The 17107-nt window shown below is 50.2% G+C and overlaps 4 protein-coding genes and 1 pseudogene across 5 annotated transcripts, besides 1 other annotated feature; 3 read left to right on the top strand and 2 right to left on the bottom strand.

Annotated features, from left to right (window-relative positions):
- Positions 1–1077: 1077 nt before the first annotated feature.
- On the top strand, positions 1078–4237 carry NCS57_01473200 (uncharacterized protein; the record flags this gene model as incomplete). The annotated part of the gene is made up of 4 exons (XM_053064325.1): positions 1078–1280; positions 1342–2617; positions 2673–2936; positions 2999–4237. 4 exons carry the CDS (start codon positions 1078–1080, stop codon positions 4235–4237), a joined length of 2982 nt encoding a protein of 993 aa, XP_052906209.1.
- A 498-nt stretch (positions 4238–4735) lies between these two features.
- NCS57_01473300 (Maltose permease MAL31) lies at positions 4736–6499 on the bottom strand (the record flags this gene model as incomplete). The annotated part of the gene is made up of 3 exons (XM_053064326.1): positions 4736–4932; positions 4989–5911; positions 5961–6499. The coding sequence occupies 3 exons, from the start codon at positions 6497–6499 to the stop codon at positions 4736–4738; spliced, it is 1659 nt and encodes a 552-aa protein (XP_052906210.1).
- Positions 6500–7335: 836 nt separating this feature from the next.
- NCS57_01473400 (Alpha-galactosidase) lies at positions 7336–9468 on the top strand (the record flags this gene model as incomplete). Its single annotated transcript, XM_053064327.1, has 1 exon — positions 7336–9468. The coding sequence occupies one exon, from the start codon at positions 7336–7338 to the stop codon at positions 9466–9468; it is 2133 nt and encodes a 710-aa protein (XP_052906211.1).
- A 2742-nt stretch (positions 9469–12210) lies between these two features.
- On the top strand, positions 12211–13898 carry NCS57_01473500 (annotated as a pseudogene). The gene is made up of 4 exons: positions 12211–12435; positions 12490–12943; positions 12998–13389; positions 13470–13898.
- Positions 12211–13898: a sequence feature.
- A 1444-nt stretch (positions 13899–15342) lies between these two features.
- Positions 15343–17011, bottom strand: NCS57_01473600 (Methylmalonate-semialdehyde dehydrogenase; the record flags this gene model as incomplete). The annotated part of the gene is made up of 3 exons (XM_053064328.1): positions 15343–15681; positions 15728–16339; positions 16718–17011. 3 exons carry the CDS (start codon positions 17009–17011, stop codon positions 15343–15345), a joined length of 1245 nt encoding a protein of 414 aa, XP_052906212.1.
- Between the last annotated feature and the right edge of the window lie 96 nt (positions 17012–17107).

The raw sequence follows: 17107 nt of genomic DNA on the forward strand, positions 1-17107 counted from the left end.
ATAAGAAATCTTTTAGCGCTTATATAAGATAGATTTACTAATAATTAAAACAAGCGCTAGTGTATAATTAGTAAAATAGCTTTTATAAATAATAATAAGTTAAAAATAAAATAAAATATAAAATAAACATTTATAAATTAAATACTATAAATATAATAAGTATAAGAGTTTTAAAAAGTAAATTTAAATATATAAGGTTTATATTAGTAAAAGAAATATAAGTATTAGCTTAAATAAGATATAAACTATATTTAATAATATACTTAAAATATTAAATTATATTAAATTATATAAATAGCTAAAATAATTAATATATAAAAAAAGATAAATAAATAGATATTATATCTTAATAAGTATTATATTTTTTTACAAAGGTTTTATAATTAAGTATAAAGATTTTTAGTAATACTTATTAAAGTTATTTTAATAAATAAAAAAGTAATTTTTATAATAGTATTTATAAATATATTATATATAATATTAATATATATTATATTTTTAAATATAAAGCTTATAATAAGTAATAATACTAAATATAAGTTAGTATATTATTAAAAAGAAACTATAAGATATATAAAATAAAATTAATATAATTATAATAATATAACTTATTAATAATACTTAAGATTTAGCTTATTAGACTTAGTAGTTATAGGCTAGCCTAACTAAATACTTACTACTAATTTTAATATAATACATAAGTTATATATATATATAAACTTAATCTATTTAACCGCGCTACTAAGAAAAGGATTAGCAATGGTATAGCGGCCCTGGGCTAGCTTGCTTAAGACTCCGCACATATGACTAATCCTCTGTACACAACCTTATCCAACAGATGCATAACTACATATTTAAAAGGTGTGTTCCTCCACGTTTCTAGATGGCGGGCAGCTTGCTTTTTCCCCCGCACTGCTCCCTTTAAGTTATGATGGCGCGAGGTCGCCCACTGCCTCGAACAAGCAATTATTCAACAACGGTACGTCGCTAGTTCCAAATACAACGCGGCTTCTGGGGCCCTTATTATTTTCCCTCCTTTCGACGTTCCTGTATCCCTTTGCCAAGCTCTTCCTTTGCATGCAGCACGCGGTTGCGCATCCTTCCCCGACGGCCAATGGCGCCGGTGATACCGGCATCGTTGGCCAAAGGGATGCGTCTCTTAGGTGCAATATTTGCGACAAGCTGTTTTCACGATCCGAACACCTGGTGAGACATGAGCATATCCATCTGCAAGAAAATCCCATCGAGTGCGGATACTGCGGAAAGGCGTTTGGCCGAAAGTAAGTGTCGACTGGCTCTTGTGTATGGCTGGATTTAAATCTAACATCAGACCTTCTACAGAGACTCGGCTAAACGACATGAGCGGTTGCACATGAGGGAGGCCAGTGCAGGAGCTTCGGAATTCCAATCTGCCTCGCTTTGCCGAACCTGCTCCAACTGTGCCAGGTCGCGCATAAAGTGCTCCGGCGGAACGCCATGCAAGCACTGCGCGACCAGAAACCTCGACTGTGTGTATCTCCCTCGCAAGCGGAGAAGGGTTCAGTACAGACAAGATCACAGGCCCCAGGTTCAAGACCCGCCATCGTTTGAAAACCTTGGTGGCAATGTCAGTCAATCTCTCGTGACGAATGATGTAGGTGTCATGGCTCGGACATGGCCAGACCAACAAGGTGATTCCTCGCGCAACCAGGGTGCCGTAGGAGCCTTTGATGAAGCTGTGAGCCCGCTGGCATCGGAAAATGAGCCCTTACGAGGTCAATCTCGCCAGGATTTCATCTGCGAACTGCCAGCGATAACTCAGTCGCCAGAGCGATCCCTAGCCACGAATTGGTTGCCGTTCGATATTTCCATGGATGTCGACCTCATGCTGCCTAGCCCCGACAAGATACTACCAACCTATTCCCTAAAGGCTCCGACCAGACCTGCAAGCGCTGTTGAAGAGCGCGAAACAGGCACCATCGCCGACCTCGAAGAATCTCAAGGCGGCCCCAGCTTCGTCTTGCAACAGCAGGATTGTGTGTCAGCGCTGATCAGCTCCATGGGCAGCGATATGCAAGGCTATGCCGACTGCCCGAACAGCCCCCAGCTGAGCGTCTCGCCTTCTTCAACTCAGCAAACTAACTTGTACGTAGATGGAGCGGGATTTAGGTCAAGTCAAGCCGACCGCTGCATCCGCGAGCGGCAGGGAAAGTACGCCACAAAGAGTGCATATGGTGATGGTTCTGGGGGAAACTCTTGGCAAGCCGTGTTTTCTAGCAAGGTCCATGCCATGGAACAACAACCCGATCTTCAGTACGATGTCCTAGAAGACATCTTTGAGGAAATTCTCTCCAGGTTGTGTCCCTCAACAGGGGAGCCGCTGCTTTCTGAAGAATTCTTGGCCAACAAAGCCTTCTTGCTGAAACGATCGACCTTCAGCTTCTTGCTGAAGCTCTATTTCACCAACTTCCACAAGCTATATCCCTTTGTTGACCGCTCATTTCTCTGCATCCCCATATGGGGTTGGAGTCTGACCTTGGCGGTGGCTGCAATCGGTACACGATACATGGGCTTGGCGAAGCTTACCTCTCATGGCGAGGAGCTCTGCGTCGTTCTCCACGAGCTACTCCTGAAACAGGTTGGCATTCCCACCCACGAGTTCTGTACGTCACGTTACTGAACTATCGTTGCAGCTCCAGTTTGGTCGTGTCCAGGACTCGCTTCCCTACATCCAAGCTCGTATGTTGGCGGCTATCGGTCTCTGCCAGAGCCGCCAACCCCATTTATTGAAGTGTGGGCATAGCGCGTTGGCGTTGGTGACCAACTCTTGCCTTCAACTGCGACTTCTCGACGAGGATGACCGGATTGGCGCGCACCAGGAAGATCAGAGCCTGGAACAAACATGGATAGCCTGGCGCTTCCGGGAAACACGCAGGAGGACGGGACTCTTCATCTGGGTGAGTTTTGTTGCATAAATCTCCTCTTCCCTGGAAACAATTACTCATGTATCTCTGAATAGCTCACCGATTGCTTTCTCGCGTTCGCCACCGAGAACCCTCCGACATTGCCGCCCCAGAGACTGAAACTGAGACTGCCTAGTCCAGACGACTTATGGGAAGCTGAAACCGTTCAAGGATGGTTTGCCCTCGCACCAAAAGACAATGCGCACGAAGGTGGTTCCGCCTTTTATCTCGAGGAGTCGATGCGGGAGTCGGTTCAGCACGTTACCCAGAAGCTGTGGCGAGGCTATCCTGCACCGGACACCATGACGCAGTTTTCCACTTTCATCGTCCTGCATATGCTGTTGCGTCGTCGATGGGACACAAGCCACTACCTTACAGATTCAATGTTGACTGTCGAATCACCCAGCTCACGAGAACAAGCACCGCCCAAACACCGATACGTGGGTGAGATTCCTGCCTATGTCAAGTGGCGGAACTGCACTTGCGATTGTCTGGACTTGTTGCACTGGCAGGCATTGAGTGCTTCTGCCAAGGGCGGAGCCTACGAAGCCCCGGTCTTCTTGCATCTCCATCTAGCGCGTCTGGTTATCCTTGCTCCAGTACGAGAGCTTCTGGACCATGTTTCTGCTGTCATTCAGCTGGGCCCGTCACAGCTACTGCCGCACAATTTATACCACTTCCCAGATCCCAACCAAGAATGGGGCCGTACTCTCTTCACCTGGGCATATCAAGATCGGTTCAAGGCGCGATTAGCCATCATTCACGCCGGCGCAGTACTATGGCATACCCGGCGATACTCAGCGGCAGCTTTCATCGAGCCATACACCATATTTCTTGCGACCCTGATCCTATGGGCCTTTGGTATGGCTTCTAGCACGATTAAAAAGCATTTACTCAAGAAACCCGCCGAACCAGCGGATCAGCTACTTGGCTCTAGAGATATTGCAGCGCAGATGGGCTCTTCCCACTCGGTTTCGAGTCCCGAACCATGCGACAGGCTGCTTCCAAGCAGCTTGTTTCGACCCCGAGACCCTTCATTGAACGGGAGACGAATGCCTCACTTGATGCAACTGGACCGACCGATTGACGATGAACTAGTACAGCACTTTATCCGTTCAGGGGACGGAATGCAACTCTTCCTAGAGGGTGTAGATGATTTATGCTCAGCGGAAGGACCATGGCAGGTTCTTCACGAAGGCGTTGCGGTTCTACTGGCAGAACCAAGGATTTGGACAATTGCGGAAAACTATGCTTCCACATTAGCAGCATTGGCTGCAGCTAGTAACACGCAGTGATGGTATAAATAGAGGCAATATAGAACCAGTATTATTGAGCTTGCTTAACTTCGTGGTCCACAGGTAATAATTGGACGGCCCGTGGCGGTGCAGATTAAGGACTCGCACAGGGCGCCAATTACCGGGTTACGGGGTTGAAAGTTATCGTAGGGACATGCTTAATAAACTCATCGTATTCTCAAACACGAAGAATAACATTCATCAATTAGCAGTGTACTAATCTAGAACATACTTTTCCGCTTGATTCTCCTCTATTCACAGCACGATCCAAGTTCAAACACATGAAGAGGTGAGGGTGGGGATTAGATAATTTGATTGATGAAATTGAATTCTTGACGTTCAAAACTTGGTTGCGACAACACTAACCATGGAAACGAACGAGTAGAATAGTCGCATATGAGGTTTCTCACTGCTTTCCCCATTCACCTATACTGACCCTTGTGTATACCCGTCGAACATCCACTACTGTGGCCTTTGAATTAGAGTATAGATATTAACTTATAGCTCCTGTAGGCGGTCATCCTCGTTATGGTTGTAAGCGTCAACGTAATAATGCTTGAACTTTCTTGTAGGCAGTTTGGCCTCGAACATGAGATCAAGCTCCTCATAACTACGTCCCTTGGTCTCAGGCTGGCGGAAAAAAGCCCAAACAACGGTTAGGAACGCGAAGGCGAACCAGAAGAAACCGGTCTTGCCTAAGAGAACGGTCGGCATGTTTGATACGCATGAAGCAGGCCGGAGAAGAACTTACCCTTCCAGTTCCAAGCGCTGGGATTCATCATGTAGGGCTGGATAACGTTGGCGACAATTTGTGCGATGTAGTATGCAGTTCGGGCTAGCACAACAGTTTTGGATCGAAGGCGGGTGGAGGATACCTCAGGCGGAATGGCCCAACCAACGGGGCCGACGGTTAGCGAGAAGGTGAGAAGCCAGACGACACAAAGTATCGATTGGACCCATTTGACAGCGGGGTTGTGGGTGTTGGTAGCTAAACAGCCGATAATGAACAAGATAACGCTCATGCCAGACATTCCGATGAGATACAAGGAGCGCCGTCCGAAGTATCTCATCAGGAACCAGGAAGCAATGGTGCCGCAGAAGGCGATACCGGTACCGCCGAGGTTTAGGTTATAGGAAGTCTCGGAGTCTAGGCCGGCCTGCTGGTAGAAGTAGGTGGCAGAGTAGGCAAACTGAGCACCGCAGGTGATCTGACCAAGGAAGGACACGCAAGCAATCTCCGTTCGACGCAGGTCGACGCCCTTGAAGCAGTCCCAGTAAGAAGTACCCTCGGCGATTCTCCTCTCAATGTCGTCGGTGTGAATCATGAGGGCCACTAGAGCTCGAGCATGCGGTTTCTCGTGCTCGGCTGCCAATCGCAACACGCTCTTCTCAGCTTCGGCATACTTGCCATTACGGACGAGGTACCAGGGCGACTCGGGCATGAAAATGGAACCAATCATGAGGAAAGGAATCCACAGCCATTGGAGAGCAAACGGAATGCGCCAGGCCCAGTCATCGTCACGGCCGATAAAGCTCTTGAGAACTCCGGCACCAATGAGCTGACCGGTAGCGAAGCACATGTTGGTGTACGCGGTGAGATATACTCGCAAAGGAAGAGGGCACAGCTCGGAAGCGTAGGCAGGGCCAATCGTTGCAAAGATGCCCCACGGGATGCTGCGAGACGACAATAAGCATGGGACTGGATGAATCTGTCCTAACCCACCCGCAGAGAATTTGACCCACGGCCTGAAGCTCGACGGACATGCCGAAAACGGAAACGAAGATGAACGCGGTCATCAGGATGACGCCGAACATGAAAGCTGGTCGATAGCCGAAACGCTGAATGAGGAAGCCATTGCAGAGGGCACCAATAATGGCACCAGCTTGAGGTCCGCTGCCCATGGCGCTCTGCCACTTGGCCTCGATTTGCCAAATGCCGGTGGAGGTATCCTTGGTGCCAAAGCGTTCCGCGTAGCTGGGATAGGCGTAGAGTGAGCCGATGAGGATGGTGTCGTAGCCTTCCATGATGATGGACATGGACACAACGAGAGACCAGAGAACGGCGTAAGGGTAGGCCTTGAGAGCTTGGCGGACAGTGAGAGAGTGTTCGTGGGCGTTGGCAGCATGGGCATCTTCAACAATGGCTTCCCAGGAGCCTCTTTGGCCTAGAATCTTGTTGGAACTGGGATTAGCGTGGGCCACGGGCTCAGCCTGTGGCTTCTCCTTGTGGTTCGTAGATCCAACCGAAGTCTTCTCGTCCATAGCCGGTGGCTGCCTGCTAGAACAGGTGTTTGCAGAGGATAATGGAGGAATGCGAGATCGGGGATTATTATAAGATTGAGGTGTGAGTATGGCTGTGCGAGTGAGAGAGAGAAGGATGATGGTCAGTATCTGAGGCAATGCCTGGCATCTATATATGTATATGTTCTCTACCGGGCCAGTTGAGGCTTGCAAAAATGGAAACAGCCGGACTTGACTTCAACTCCCAGCGTGGACAACACCTCTCGGATGATGTCGCTATTCTGCGCCCCCACCGCGGAATTGGCAGCCCACGCATCAACCCCATGGGGAGGTTTTCTGTGCCCACAGCCTAGCCACAAGGGCTGACCACTTGCATTGGATGTTGGCACACGGGTACCAATGTCTTACTTGACTTAAGCGGGCCACTCAACTCTTTGTGGCGTCATGCAGGTCGCGGTTTCGGCGTGGGAGTGTGGGGGAGGGACACCCTCGAAGCATTCGCCATTTCCACATCAAAGTCCGAAATGATCTCGGTGCAAAGACAGCCCGGGAGTTGAGAAACAACGACGTGACCTGCATGCACGTACTTCCTCAATGCAGACTTGCATTCCGAGGCTATTCTTTAGTGGCTCGCCTCGACGGATCGGACTTGAGCAGATACGTCGTCGAGCTGGCATCGGTACAACTATTTGAACTAACACGGGGACGTCTTTTCTCCATGTCTAGCACCTTTAATCTTTATGCACACGCTCCAGCATCTTCTGTGCAACACTCATCGCGTCAGTTCAGACTTCCCCCAATTGGACCACATTCACAAAGATCATCGGCTGGTCAACGGCTCCGCGGAAAAACAAAAGATGAGCACACCAACAAGTTTTCAATGGCAGACCGACGCCTTTGACATTGAATTCACTTTAAATTCCAACGGCGTCGTTTGCCTGTCTCGCGTCTTGCCCAAGGGTTCCAAGGAGCAGCCGAGAACGGCGCTCTTCGAGTTGTCTGAGGTGCCTCTAGTCAGCGTCAAACTCGTCGGTGAGGGCAACACCTCCGACAAGACGTCAAAGGCTATGATTGGGGGCTATCTATCAGCGCGCCTCAAGTACGAAAGCCACGCAGTGGCCCGCGAGGGTTCAGTTCAAACGCTCTCTATTGAAAACAAAGACGAGGCAACCAAGATTCGCATTACGGTTCGCTTGACCGTCTACGGCAGCATTCCCATCCTCAGGTCTCTAGCCACCATCACGAACCAGTCTACCGACAACAACATTGCCATCACTCAGTTATCATCCCTTGCCATCGGCGGCCTGACAAACTCGTCAACCTGGTTCCATGATTACATCGTCCTGACGGCCAACAACAGTTGGTTCAGAGAAGCCCAATGGCGTGAGCATACTCTGCCTGACCTTGGCCTTGATAACAACGGTATCTGTGAGCTTCCTGATGGACACACGGGCTCCCAGTCTACCGTTGCGTTGGAAAGCCGCGGCTCATTTTCCACGGGGTCTTATCTGCCCATGGGACTGTTGGTGTCCAAAGACAAGACAAACACTTGGATTTGGCAGATTGAAAACAATGGCTCATGGCGATGGGAGATTGGTGACTACAAAGACAGCCTATACCTCGTCGCTAGCGGACCAACCGGCGTGACCCATAACTGGAAGCAAGTTCTGGCACCAGGCGAAGAGTTCACAACAGTGCCCGCCTGTATTGGGCGAGTCAATGGTGATTTCGAAAAGGCATTTGCTGCTTTGACCGACTACAGAAGAGTCATCCGACGGCCGCATCCCGACTTGGAGAAGCTCCCAATTGTGTTTAACGATTACATGAATTGCCTCATGGGAGATCCCGATGAGGAAAAGATCAAGGCTCTACTGGGTCCCGTTGCCCAGTCTGGGGCCGAATATTTCGTGATTGACGCCGGTTGGTACGCGGATGATAGCAACTGGTGGGACGATGTCGGCCTGTGGGAGCCATCCAAGAAGCGCTTTCCCTCCGGGTTCAAGATGCTTACGGACGAGATCAAGGCAAAAGGCCTTATTCCGGGCCTGTGGCTGGAGCCGGAAGTCGTCGGTGTGCGCAGCGTTGTCGGGAATATCCTGCCCAAGGACGCATTCTTCCAAGAGGATGGCGAACGAATCATTGAAAGAGGCCGATTCCAGCTCGACTTTCGCCACGAGCAGGTTATCTCATGGATGAACAAGGTTATCAACCGTCTCATTGCGGATTATGGGGTAGGCTTTTTCAAGTTTGACTACAACATCGAGGTTGTTCAAGGCACCGACACCCATCGGTCATCGTCTGCTGGAGCAGAGCATCTGGAGCACCACCGGGCGTACCTTGCCTGGGTGCGATCCCTGCTCGACAAGTACCCCAACCTTGTCATTGAGAACTGTTCTAGTGGCGGGCAGCGCATGGAATATGCCATGCTTGCGATTCATCCTCTCCAATCCAACAGCGACCAACAGGACCCAGCACTATACGGCGCTATCTCTGCCGCCGCTCCGACCGCGGTTACCCCCGAACAGAGCGCCTCATGGGCTTACCCGCAGCCCGAATGGGACGACGAGCTGAACGCATTGTCCGTGGTCAATAGTCTTCTGGGACGTGTTTTTCTCAGCGGTCGCCTCGACACCCTCAGTTCCGAGCAACTGAAATTGATTGTGGAAGGCATGGACGTATACAAACTGATTCGTCAAGATATTAAGAAGTCCAGGGCCACCTGGCCCCTTGGGCTTCCGCAATGGCATGATGACTGGCTCTCCCTCGGCCTTGTATCAGAATCTAATGAAACTTATCTTGGCGTGTGGCGAAGAGGCGGCTCTACAGAGATCGATATCCCACTCAAGAATCTGCCTCGTTCCAATAAGGCTCGCGTCAAAGTTTTGTATCCAACAACAATGAGTACGGAGGTTGCAGTGAAGGATGATGTGTTGACGGTGAAGCTACCTGAGGCTGTTTGCGCTCGCTTGCTTCACATCTATGAGGGATGAATTGTTACGGTTTGTTTGAGGAAGGCAAAGACGTCTCAACGGGGCTCGAGTATAGCTACGGTAGCAACATAGCCAAAGCTACATCTAAAATCTCAACTTTAAAGCCGCGCATTCGGAGTATGTTACAAGCGTCTCCAAAGACGGACAAGCAAACATTACATACACACCAGATAGATCAATGTACGTGGAGCTTATTAGACTGCAGAGTATCTATCTTGCGTTTCTGATCCAGCATGAAGGTTCAACATCAGCATAGAACACATTTATCCAATTCAACAACAGCAATGAATGACTTTTTCTTTTCTTTTTTCCAGCAGGGACGAAGCCAAAGCCGAAGCTGCGGATATCGTGTGTGGGGAAATTACACTCGGGCTTGCTTGACGTGACGATGAGACCGCCCGCTATATCAACCCTAGCGCGAATGAAGGCCTTGGCAACCGCTACATGCACCCACCTCCTCTCATGCTCCTGCTCATGCTTCTACTCTTGGCTCAACTAGAAAACCCTTCTCAGCGTTTGGGCCGGGCTGGGCATTGTTGGAGTGTCGGGAAATCATTGTGGGGGCGGGGTGGTGATACGATTCCCATGGGGCCCGGAGACAATTCTCTGGGGTGTGGGAAAGCGCGGGACAACAGAGGCCACTCACAACGCCAGAAACTGGTTCTTACCTTACTGCCTGATATCCGAGGCCAAGACGTCGCCTGGCGGGGAAAGTTGTGTGCGGAAAACGCAGCATCTCTTGGGAGATCTATTCCAAAGCAGCCCGTTTTCTGATGTTGGAAAACTACACTGGGGAGCTCGACACTGAGACAGGCAGGGGCTGTGTTGGAATTGATATAAGGAATTTTTTACGAGACTATGTTCAGGGCCGAGTGCATTCGGAGTTGACCCCTAGTCCAGAGGATCTAGAGGATGAGCGAGAGCGAAAAGTCTACTTCCTATCATCTTGTCTCAACGACATCCGTTCTCTCCAAGCCACAGAGCCGAGAGACATGATCTACGGGCTACACGCACTATATACGAGCCTGGGCATTCAGATGCCAGCAGTAGACTATTCGAAGCCGCTCCCACGCGTCTATGAAGGAGCTGCAGTCGCCATGATCATGTGGTCTCGCACGCTCAAGGTTCTGGTCTAGACGGGGGTAGGGGTAGCCTTTAGTCACATAATTGTACGCAAAGCCATCCAACCCGTCTCAAGCACAGATCTAAGCCAACTATAGTTAGTCTCTTAATCAGCGCACTGAATTTGTCATAGCGCATAAACACCACCAAGCTTTGCTGTACCTGCTACCTGATACGAAGGGATTTAGTAGTGGGGCGAGCAAGTCTTTCTCGAAGAAAAAGGCGGGCCGGGTTACCACGTCAGAAAAGTCTGGAAGCAGAAGTGGCTGTGGAGCTGATGAAGCAGGCAAGAAGAGGCGCTGGAGGAGGTGATGAGAGCCGAACGTTGGGCAAATCAATGTTACGTCATGGGGTTTGATCATGAAACGGTTTTGTTGTCTGCTCACCAGGCATCGATCATTGCAGCTCTCCAGAAATTGCTCTGTGAGTTGAGTATGAGAGACTGTGCGTTCCCTGTCGCCCAACATCTACCTTGGCGCTGGTTCCACATCATGCCATCGTTCAAGAGAATAAACACTCATGAGATGTCCAACACGGGGTCTGTCAATTTTCCCCATGGGCCCTTTGATCTAAAGCTTCCCGCTAAGAAAACATGTGATGAATTTTTGTTATTCATCCTTTCGCCGTTTCTCCGCATGCCCCCCTGTTCGTTTTATCTCGCCAGACCCATTCATCCCGCGCAGTCGAGAAGTGTCCGCGTTGATCTGTGCATGGATCATGATTCCACCAGGGCTTCAAAGATCAAGACCCGGACTGGAGACGGTGGTGATAACTGGGCCCGCCTTGTCTCGGGCCGAACTCTTCTGAAAGTGGAGAAGGTGTCGAGGTGAGCGAATAACTGAGGGATTCAGTTGGAGTAATCCAGGGGTAGAGAAGTTGATCTGGGCCGGGCCAATTACTCCGCACCAAGCCATGTTGGGGAAACCGCCAAGGTCGGAGGGAATCACCTTAACAGTTGAGGACATGTATTGGCCACCGTTTCAGCAGCAGAAGGCCTATGTCTGAACGGCAAAGTCCTGACCCGATAACCTCAAGCAATCAGCTTACTGAGAGCAACACAAAGCTTGTTCAGCTTGATCCATGGGTGGCAAGAGCGACAATAGCCGCGAGCCTCTCTCGGATGAGCCGTTTGGGGGAGCCGCTAGACCAAAATAGCCCAAGCCGCGCCACTTAAAAGTGGTCAAGCCTCGACAGCCGAGCAAAAAAAATCTCTTCACTCGTCTTGAACGCTCCCGGCTTCCAGCGGCTCAGTCTTGGAAGCTTCTCCATTCGATGGGGCTCTGCCATGTCAATACGTCAATAGACCGTGTCATGCTCTGTTCAATACCCCGGCCAGGTCGGTACGCCCGGCTTGCATGATGCTATGAGACCTAAGATGATGGCTCCTCGGGCTATCACTGTCTCCCAGGAAAACCCCTGGAGCTACGAACTCCGAACCACATCAACATGGCTTGGCAGGCAGCAGTCTGGTTCTAGAATGAAGGTGCCCACTGTGGTCTACGCGATGCGAGTCAGGCTGGGGCAAGATATCAAAATCTCCACGAGATTACAACTCTGTTGCTCGCCGAAACGTAGTGTAGTGGATCTACCCCAGGCCGAGAAGGAGACGTTTATATAGTCGCCAAGAATGCCAGTCCCCTTCCCCAGGCTCCCCCATCTATCCAGCGATCACCCCAACACTCGCTCTCTCTCACCCATCAACGACCATCCGCGATGAGCCACTACGACTCCGAGAATCAGGTCCCCGAGGCTCCCACCAAAGCCCACCATGTCGAGGACGAGCCAGGCGTGACCAACGATGCCGTTTTTGGTACTATTCACGAAGACGGCCCCAACTACCGCAACGTATGCATCATTTTCCTATCCGAGATGGCAGACAAAGACTGACATGTCACTCAGGTAGGATGGCTTGGAACGTCAGTCCTCATGATGAAGTCCCAGATCGGCCTAGGTGTCTTGTCCATCCCAGCCTCCTTCGACGTCCTCGGCTTGATCCCTGGTGTTGTCTGCCTGCTGGTAATTGCAATCCTCACCACGTGGTCCGACTACATCGTCGGAAAGTTCAAGCTTCGCCACCCTGAGGTGTACGGCATCGATGACGCAGCTGGACTAATGTTTGGTCGAGTTGGCAAGGAGGTCTATGGCATCTCGTACGCTCTCTACACCATCTGTATCGCCGGTTCTGGCATGCTCGGCATCTCGATCGCCCTCAACACACTCTCCACCCACGCAACCTGCACTGCAGTCTATGTCGCCGTGGCCTGTATCGTCGCCTTCATGACCGCCAGCGTGCGTACGCTCGACCGTGTCAGCTGGCTTGCATGGATCGGCCTGGTGACTCTTGTCTCAGCCAGTCAGTAATCTGATATCTATTCGTCTTGTGAGACATCTCTAACAACGTATCCAGTCTTTGTTGTGACCGTCGCCGTCGGCGTCCAGGACCGCCCTGACGCGGCGCCCCAGGAGGGCGAGTGGAAGTCCGACTATAAGCTGGTCAACACGCCTACCTTTGCAGATGCCATCTCGGCCATCTCGGCCTTTGTCTTCGCCTACGCCGGTACACCCGTCTTCTTCCCGATCGCGGCCGAGATGCGCGAACCTCGTCACTATAAGAAGGCGTTGTTCCTTTGCCAGGCCGTCGTTACTGTCACGTATATTGTTGTTGGAATTGTTGTCTACTACTATTGTGGCACGTATGTTGCATCCCCAGCCTTGGGATCTGCTGGCAAGAGTATCAAGAAGATCAGCTACGGACTGGCTCTCCCTGGGTTGATCGTCAGCGCATGTCTCTACACTCATGTGAGTATCACCTATACCGGTCACATCGGGACGGGTTGCCAGCGCTGGGCCAAAAGGCATAAACTAACCAGTGGAAATAGGTCCCCGCCAAGTATGCCTTCATCCGCTTCCTACGAGGCTCCAAGCATCTCACCGCCAACACCTTTACCCACTGGTCTACTTGGCTCGGCTGCACCTTTGCCATGGCCGTCATCGCCTACGTCATCGCCAGCGGTATTCCTGTCTTTGGCGGCCTTGTCTCTCTTGTTGGTGCGCTCTTTGGAACCTTTCAGTGCCTGCAACCCATGGGCTGTATGTGGCTGTTTGACAACTGGCACAAGGGCAAGAACAAGGAGCAGCGAACTACCAAGTGGACTCTTATGGTCATCTGGAGTTTGTTAATCATTGTGATCGGTACGTTCTTGATGATCGGAGGCACTTATGGCTCCATCGTTGGTATCATCAACTCTTACAACAAGAGCGGCGGCTCTGCTGCTTGGTCTTGCGCTGACAACTCGAACTCGACTTGACCTGGGTCATGGAGCCTGAAGATGGATGTGCATTTAGAGAGAGTTATGAGGTGCGGGTTATGAGTGTTTCAACAATAGATTCTGATCGTTACCGATATATTGGCAAGTGATCCCATGGGATTGAAGCTATGGCACCCAAGATCAGTACTGGATAGCTACGCGTGTTGTTTCATACTGTTTCATATGAAACTGAAACTCCCCCCAGTTTCAATTTCATAGCGTGGCTATCCAGCACTGCTTTGATCTACACATACTTAGTATATACAGTTCTTGCTGCCCGCAGATCTATCTATTTGCAACCATCTAGTCGATCAATCCTCCGCTTTTAACGCAGAATACTCACTAGTAAAGCCTAAATTCCTTCGCAGCCACTCTCATGGAGTTGGATCCTATAACGGAGCTAATTGTCCTTTATTAAGACACCTGCGTACGCCGCCGCACTCCTTCTCGATCCCTCGAAACGAAGAAAATACATTGAGCGGAATTGGCAAGAATCCTGGCACGCGCCTGCTATTGCTGCTGCCCAGCAAATTTGGCTAGATGAATATAATGCCGCGCCAATCCCAGAATCCTTGCGGGTGCCTCTAGATGTGTCCTCTTCATCTGGGAGGCAGCACAACGAGCTGGATGAGTTGTTGAGCGATATTGCTGTTACTGGCCCTATCTTAGACGACGCCGATGACTTCGAAACCTTTATTGGTGCACCACCGACCCGGATAACTGGCTCTCCTCTCCAGTGGTGGCTACATCGAGATCAAAGGAAAGCATATCCGCTGTTATCCCGCATGGCAATTGATATCCTCTTAATCCCTCCTGAATCATCTGATGTTGAGTCTCACTTCTCATCGGCGCGGCGTACGCTATCATGGGATAGAGAGAGCATGACCTGCGAGAACCTGGCGAAGGTTGAGTGTGTGGGCAACTGGATGCGCGAGGGTATTATTGTACCCAAGTCTCACGGTGGCAGGGGCGTTATTTCCAGCGTTGCTGTTGAATTTAGCATTGAAACAGAGGCAGAGGACTTTCTAGATTAGGGTACTCTCTTGTTCTTTCTTCTAGCCTACAAGAATTATATGTGGTTTATCTGGATATCAACCTTGCTAAAGTGGCTATGTGGCTGTATGGATATCTACTTTCGTAACGCAAAGGTCAACCCGGACCCCTCAGACCATCGTAGATATATATATATATACATACATTACATATATATTTTATGCATGTATATGACTACTTGCAGTATTAATTGGAATAAAAGGTACCCATTGACTCCTAACATGAGTACCGCTTTAGTCTCTATGAACGCAAGCCTGGGGGGTAGCCCGATTCGCATGTAGAAGACCTTATATGCAATTGAGTTCTACCTCAACTATTCCAGCCTTTGCATGTTAACCAAGCTCTGCATCGAATCGATATCATCCGACTTCCACAACGACGTCACCGTCTTCTACTGCGTGTAAAATCTCAGCCCATCCTTGCCATAGAAGTTCAGAGACCCGGTCCCAGCGCTGGACTTCTTATTACCGGTGAAGGAGAATATTGGCAGTGGCACCGGGATTGGGACGTTAATGCCCAACTGCCCGGCCTCGAGCTCTTTCTGGAACTTTGCAGCTACCGCCCCGGACCTTGTAAACACGGCGGCTCCATTGCCATAAGGGTTGTTGTTGATGAGCTTGATGGCTTCATCGAGGCTGTTGACGCTTAAGCATACAAGTACGGGGCCGAAGATTTCCTCAGTGTAGCATTTCATGTGCGGCTTAACGTTCGTGATGATGGTCGGACCAACCTGCATAGAGAGTTAGCTTGAGGAATGACCGTGAGGATAAGCTTACAAAGTTTCCGTTGGGGTACTTCGCATGCTTCCAGCCTCGTCCATCAAGGAGAATTATGGCACCCTCCGCCTCGGCACTGGCGATGAGATCCTCGACCCTCTTCTGGCTTTCTGGTGTGATCAAAGGTCCAAGATCAGCACCCGGCTCAAACCCGCCGTTGACCTGAAGGTTTTTAGCGCGGTCAACTAGACCATTCAGCCAATCCTTTGTCTCGCCGAGTGTGACCAGCGCACTCAACGCCATGCATCGCTGGCCAGCAGCACCGAAAGCAGCACCAGCAATGCTATTCAATGTCAGGTTCTTATTCGCGTCAGGCATAATTAGTGCGTGGTTCTTTGCGCTAAGGTTGGCCTGAACCCTTTTGCCGAGAGCTGAGCCCTGCTCATAGATGTATTCTCTAGCCTTATTCGAGCCGACAAAGGAGATAGCCTTAATGACAGGGTTATTAATGATGAAGTTGACTGCTCGCTTACTACCATGGATAATATTAATCACTCCGTCAGGAAAGCCGGCCTTTCTGCAGAGCTCAGCGATGATTATAGAAGCTCGAGGTGTCTTCTCCGAGGGCTTAAGAACAACTGTGTTGCCGGTGATGGTCGCGATAGGGATAGACTAGAGTGAGATCATCGCCGGAAAGTTAAAGGGGCAAATCGAGGCGACTACACCTAGAGGCTCTCAGTACGAGCGAGTTTCCATATCTTTGGCGACCTCCAGAACCTCTCCTGGGATCTACGTAGTAATACCACAGGCAGTCTCTACTACCTGGAGGCCACGGAGAACATCACCCTTAGCGTCGGCAAGAGTCTTTTCTTGTTCGAGTGTGATTGAGGCCGCTAAGCGGTCCATGTTCTCCCTCACCAAGCCGGCAAGCCTGAACATGATTTACTATTTCTAGAGAAGGCTGGTCGCCTTCCATGCAGGAAAAGCACGCTCGGCCGGATCAACAGCCCGCTGAAGCTCCTCATCGGTGCTCTCTGGGACTCGTATTACCGGTTGGTTCGTCGCTGGATCCTTCAGGCTGATCCAGCCAGACGCGGTAGAAGGAACGAAGACATTGTCCAAGAAGTTGGGGGTGTCCGGAGGGTTTGAGATTGGCTCGTGGCTTGTGCGGTATCCAGCGTTGGAGTCGATGACTGGCGACTTCCCTCCGAGTTGAGCTACAACGGAGTAGAGTCTGATGATAGCTTGATGTGACATCCTTGTTGATCGGGGCAGTGTTTGCAGCGCAGGTCGGAGTGCAGCTTGGATGGGCCGAAGTCGCAATCGTCTTAAAGGTGCAGCCATGATTGATCTTTAAGAGAAAAATGCAGGAACACATCTCGATGAGGAAATCTCCCCAATTAGTCGGCCTGTATAAAGGAAAGACAATTGAAGCAGAAG

This window comes from Fusarium keratoplasticum, chromosome 14, assembly GCF_025433545.1.
Source record: "Fusarium keratoplasticum isolate Fu6.1 chromosome 14, whole genome shotgun sequence".
NCBI classification, from domain to species: Eukaryota; Fungi; Ascomycota; class Sordariomycetes; order Hypocreales; family Nectriaceae; genus Fusarium; species Fusarium keratoplasticum.